The sequence below is a fragment of the Hylobates moloch genome, unplaced genomic scaffold (assembly GCF_009828535.3).
Source record: "Hylobates moloch isolate HMO894 unplaced genomic scaffold, HMol_V3 SCAFFOLD_7, whole genome shotgun sequence".
In the NCBI taxonomy this organism is placed as follows: Eukaryota; Metazoa; Chordata; class Mammalia; order Primates; family Hylobatidae; genus Hylobates; species Hylobates moloch.
The window spans coordinates 115,933,906-115,939,923 of record NW_026652282.1 but is presented as its reverse complement, the minus strand read 5'-3'; the positions used below and the strand labels follow the sequence as shown (position 1 = coordinate 115,939,923).

At 42.3% G+C, this 6,018-nt stretch overlaps 1 protein-coding gene across 1 annotated transcript; it reads right to left on the bottom strand.

Annotated features, from left to right (window-relative positions):
* Nucleotides 1-1,220: 1,220 nt before the first annotated feature.
* Nucleotides 1,221-1,490, bottom strand: LOC116812070 (small ribosomal subunit protein uS14-like). Its single transcript, XM_032757677.2, has one exon. The coding sequence runs from the start codon at nt 1,471-1,473 to the stop codon at nt 1,303-1,305; it is 171 nt and encodes a 56-aa protein (XP_032613568.1). The 5' UTR covers nt 1,474-1,490; the 3' UTR covers nt 1,221-1,302.
* Nucleotides 1,491-6,018: the final 4,528 nt, after the last annotated feature.

The following is a 6,018-nucleotide window of genomic DNA, read 5'->3' as shown; positions in this document are numbered from 1 at the left end:
GTCTCAAAAAAAAAAAAAAAAAAAAAAAGAAATAGAGACAGGGTTTCACCATTTTGGCCAGGGTGGTCTTGAACTCCTGATTTCAGGTGATCTGCCCGCCTCGCCCTCCCAAAGTGCTGGGATTACAGGTGTGAGCCACTGCGCCCAGCCTCATTATCACTTTCATCACCAGGAGGGCAGGAAGCATCCAGCACAGGAGAAAGACGTAGACTGGGAGCCTAGGCCTGTCTCTACCTTTCACTTTTCTCTGCCTGCTTTATATTCGCTGGCAGCTGATTAGATTGTGGCCACCAGATTAAGGGTAGGTCTGCCCACTTACTCAAATTCTAATCTCCTTTGGTAACACCCCACAGACACACCCAAGGTCAACACCCTGCATCCTTCAATCCAATCAAGTTGACACTCAGTATTAACCATCACACAGAGGGACAACAGTAAGGACAGGGCTTTGTGTTTTTTGTAATGGGGTTCTCATGAGGAACTAAAATGACTATTATGAGGAGACGTGGCTTGCCTACACACTGGCTGCCCACTCAATCTTATGTAAGAACTGAGGAAATTGAGGTTCCTGTAAAGGGACCCAGCACACTCCCTTTCTTGAGTGACAGGGAAGGAAGGCTCAGTCTTCCCAGTTTTCTTCTACCCCATGTAGAATTATGTAAAGACCATGAGGCCATGTTCAGTGTCCTAAACAATTTGAAGAGGGAAGAGAACTTATAGGTATAGAATATTTTATTAACAAAGAAAGTGGAAAACTGTCTTTCTCTTAAGGAACTGACATCCTAGAAAACCAAGGCAATCACCTAGGAAGTAGGCCAGGAGAGGCTGACTGACAGAATCTAAAAGCATAAAAATTTGCATTGTAGGCCAGGCACAGTGGCTTATGCCTATAATCCCAGCACTTTGGAAGGCTGAGTGGGGTAGATCGCTTGAGCCCAGGAGTTCAAGAACATCCTGGGCAGCATAAGGTGATCATCCCATCTCTACAACAAAAATAAATAAATGAAAAATTTACATAGTCTTCCAATAAATAGGGAATATAATAGAAATAAAATATCTTACTTACATTCATCACAATCGTCATGAAACACCTAGAAAAATGATGAAGACACATATAAGGAAAACACACATGCAACTTTTTATGAGCTTCCAGTTTGAATATTCAAATAAGATTTTAAAATACTACATTTTTCTGAAAATGAAGATCAATTTTTTTTTTTCAAATGTTTATTTTATGTACAAAGAACTATCGTGGTTTTTCATTGAGTAGATGCCTTGGATAATCCTTTGAAGGAAGATCATTTAGTCCAACTTAATGAAACCGATATCCTTCGTGTACTGACGGAAACACTGGCGGCACATATTGAGACCATATTTCCGGATCAGACCATGCCGGTTTGAACAGACGCGACAAGAGCGAGAACCCTGGCCGAATTTACGCGGGTGGCTCCAGTACAGCTGCTGATGACCCATCTTGCTCTCAGCAGTGCAACGAGGTAAAAGTGAAGATCAATTTTTGCAATGGCATCAATTCTCCTCTAAATAAATCAGTAAATCCAGTGCAATCCTAATCATAAGTCGCAGCAGAATTTTCAGTGTTTGTGTAACTGGAAGACCAGATGAAATTATACTGCAAAAAAATGTGAAGGATTATGTAAAAGGAGGAGCTTGTCATTCTGGACTTGAAACTTACTCTGTAGGATTAGTAAATGAAACAGGAATTGATAGACATGTCCACGGACCAACATAGAGATTCTAGAAATATATTCATGCAAAGCCGACTCTTTTGGTCAAGCGCGTGTGCGTGCGTGCGTGCGTGTGTGTGTGTGTGTGTGTGTGTGTGTTAGGGAGGGGAAATGCGGAGGGGTTTCAAGGACTACTTGGTGCTTCTCCTTCAGGTAATTCTGGATTCCATCAACTTTCACAGGTGTCTTTTCTGTGCTGTCTTCCTGAAGCCGTCAGTGGAGTCAAGCAGTCATGGCTCAGGGACACTCTGAAGTAGGTCCCAGCACATCTGCACGGAGCATCAGGAGGAAGGTGGATGAATACTTAAGACCCAGCCTGGCCGCTAAATCCATGCTGAGCATTTTACTCAGTAGACAGCTTGAGAATCACAAAAATGACATGGATCTGACAGAGTCACTGTGGACGCTGGCACAAGCCACACCAGGCTGGAGCTGGCCTTTGCCAACACACCATGCCATCAACTCACCTCTGCCCTCCGGCGAGGATGGAAAATCCAAGAAAACAGTGTGGATCAATAAATCCTTCCCCTGATGCAACCATTACAAATGGAAGCTGTGTTGCTTTTGGTTGGACGTGGCTTTTGTTCATGTGGTTTCTTGACTTCTGAGCCATCTCTGGGCTACCAGAGGTCACAAGCCGATGAACTCTATCTACTCCCTCTTGAAAGGGTGTTTACTAATGTTGCAGAGTCTGGGGGTGCTGGAGTAAACAGAGGCCCTGTTTAGAGAAGCTGGAAGGGAGGCTGAGTGGACACGTGGAGAGGCCCTGCAGCCCTAAATTTCTATTGGGAGGGGGCTTTAAGGAGCCCACTTAGAGGTCTTGATTTGTCTCCCTTGATGTTTGGAGTAGGCAGTGGTTAAAAGTTGGAATCAAAAGTGAATTTAAAATGGGAGTGGTTTGTAAAGGGGGGAGGGAATTCTCTCAAGATAAAGGGAGCTAATGAAGCAACTAGAAATGCCCCAGAAATAAAGAATTGTCTTTGAATTTTTGGTGCAAAGTAATTTTGAGCCTACATTACTTTTAGCCAGACATTCAAGTGTGAGGGTAAGTTAGCATGCAAGGTGTTCAAGTGTGCTTTCCCTGGAAATAGACCCTGAGACACATTTGTGAGTAGAAAGTGCTTACTTGGGATGGAGTCCCAGATAGCATTGGTAGGGATGTGGGGACGTGAGACATACGAGGAAGGCAGCCAATCAAAGGTGGGGAGAACGATCTAGCAGGTTACCACTGTGGGCAATTGGGGCTAATTCCCGGGGGACCCTGTGGGAGACTGTGTGGAACGTATACCTCACATTCATCCCGAGTGTAGGGTGAAGAGGCTGGGGGTATTTAGCCACCAAATACCCAACCATACTTGTTAAAGCACTTCCCCCAGGGGTGATATAAATCTCTGTCACCTCCATCTTGCCTTGTTTGATGTCCAGCATGGTCCAAAGGTGAGAAAAAAAGCCCCTAAGGCAGAGAGTCATGTGTAGTAAGTAGCCCTATGGATCCAAAGGTGAGACTTAGCTCTGCAGAGCCAAGAGTCATGGGCGTTTTTAGTAACTTGCCTTGAGATTTAGAGGTGAGACCTGAGGGGATACAGGAAGAACATCACAGGAGTCTGCTATACAAGGATTTAAAAAATATACTACCATATCAATTTGGGACCTAACAGCAAACAGAATTTGAATCAGATAGTTCAAGTAGTCATACTCTAATAAAGGAACCACTTGCATATGTAGGCAGAGAGCAAATACCACATAGGCTGTTTGGATCAGCAAGAATGGGAAGTTTTTAGGAAACCTGGAATTTCAGTGGCAAGGGGAAGAAATAGTGTTATTGGCTAGCACTAAAAAACACCACTAACTAACAGTTATAATTGTAGAGTGAGAAATCCACTGCCAGAGACACAGTGACAAGTAAAGCTTGTGGTGAGGTTGGCCTCTCTCCTCCCACTCTTGGATTTCTTGCAGTTGCCTACCACTGGCCAAACCCAACTATTAGCTGAGGGCAAGGAAGCCCAGGTAATGTAGTCTACAGGCCTCAGTCTCCTAGGGCACATAGCTTGCAGAAAAGGTTACAGGATATATCTAGGTGGACAAAACAAAAATAACCAACACACTTCATCCCTATTGTCAATTGCTAAAACTCATCTACTGTTGCCATCTACTCAGATGGAAAAACACTCTTCACAACATAAGGAAGATACAAAGGCCCATCAGTCAACATATTATCATGGGGTGATGTCAAACCAATCATATCCCATCTGTAACCCAAATTATAACCTTAATGATTACCAGTACTTTTCAGTAGTCATGAAAATCACAGGGAGAAAGCATTCTCACTTTTCTTCCTGTGACATCAATTCCATGTTCTCCTTAATCTATGCTGGCAGCTCAAGTTCCTGGTGAATATTTACCTGGTAGGGTGACTCAAGCATTCATTGCCAAAGGATCTGAGTCCTTGCAGGTGATGTCATCACGGAGTTGCATCAGTTTTTCATTGAACTTTAGAACAGGACTTGGGAGTGCTAAGTGATGCCCCAGTGAATCTCCTCAGTTCCAGAAGTAGTCTTCTTTTCTCCATTGTGATGCAGCAACCCAAATTCCCTTTGGTAATCTGGATGAGTCACTCACTCTTTCAGTATGGTAATTTCTTCTCAATTATCAGTTTTTTTGGGGCAAGGGGATGAAAATGGACAGAGGACAATAGCTCAGTGTCAGTTTCCAATTTAATGTAACCATGGATACATTTCCTTGGAGAGTCATTCTGGATTTGAGCTTTTAAAATTCCAAACCACTAAGCCTAATTTTGGGGAGAAGAAAAAGAAGAAAATATGTAAATAGGTTTTGGGTGTTTAAATTCTGGTCTTGGTTCTTTTTCATACATTTTCTTAAGAATGACAGGTAGGGAAATGAATCATCTGACTGAGTGCTTGTGGTTTTATGACAGTAGATGCTCTTCAGCCTCTCCAGTCAGTTGCCAAAGAATACAGTTTGAAATTTTGTTATACAAAACAATTGTTATTTAATATCCTTTTATTATTTAACTAAAATTTGGGACTGGTCTTTTTCAAAAGCTTTATTTAACTTACTCTCTTCTTTTTAATTTACAAATAAGGAAAGTATTTGGCTAAGTGCTTGTGGTTTTATGCCACTGAATATCCTCAAGCTGCCAGCAAGGCTGGTTTTGTGTTTTATTTTATAACATAAATGTATTTTTTATAACATTCTGCTGTTTAAAAATTCTTATTATTTAATAGCTTTCTTTGTCAAATAATGTGATGGTTAATTTTATGTGTCAGCTTGGCTGGGACAATGGGTGCCTAGATATTTGGTCAAACTTTATTCTGGGTGTGTCTGTGATGGTGTTTCTGGATGAGATTAACATTTGAATTAGTAGACGGAGTAAAGTAGATTGCCCTCCCTCATGTGAGTGGGCCTCATTCAATCAGTTGAAGGCCCGACTAGAATAAAAAGGCTGACCTTTCCTCAAGTAAGAAGGAATTTTTCCTGCCTTGGACTCAATCTGAAACATTGGCTTTTATGGGGCCTGAAGTCTGCCAGCCTTTAGAATGGAACTACCTGTGAACCCTGAACATCTGAGACAGGTCTCAGTTAATTTAGAAGGTTTATTTTGCCATGAGGATGTGCACCCGTGACACAACCTCAGGAGGTCCTGACAACACGTGCCCAAGATGGTCAGAACACAGTTTAGTTTTATGCATTTTCGGGAGACATGAGTCATCAATCAATATATGTAAGATGAACATTGGCTTGGTATGGAAATGTGGGACAACTGGAAGCAAAGGTGGGAAAACTGGAAGCAAAGGTGGGACAACTCAAAGTGGGGAGGGGGAGTCCCAAAGCATAGGTAGATAAGAGTTTCTATGCTGGATTACGTTTATTGATTTGCGTATGTTGAACCAGCCTTGCATCCCAGGGATGAAGCCCACTTGATCATGGTGGATAAGCTTTTTGATGTGCTGCTGGATTCAGTTTGCAAGTATTTTATTGAGGATTTTTGCATCAATGTTCATCAAGGATATTGGTCTAAAATTCTCTTTTTCGGTTGTGTCTCTGCCAGGCTTTGGTATCAGGATGATGCTGGCCTCATAAAATGTGTTAGGGAGGATTCCCTCTTTTTCTATTGATTGGAATAGTTTCAGAAGGAATGGTACCAGCTCCTCCTTGTACCTCTGGTAGAATTCGGCTGTGAATCCATCTGGTCTTGGACTCTTTTTGGTTGGTAAGCTATTAATTATTGCCTCAATTTCAGAGCCTGTTATTG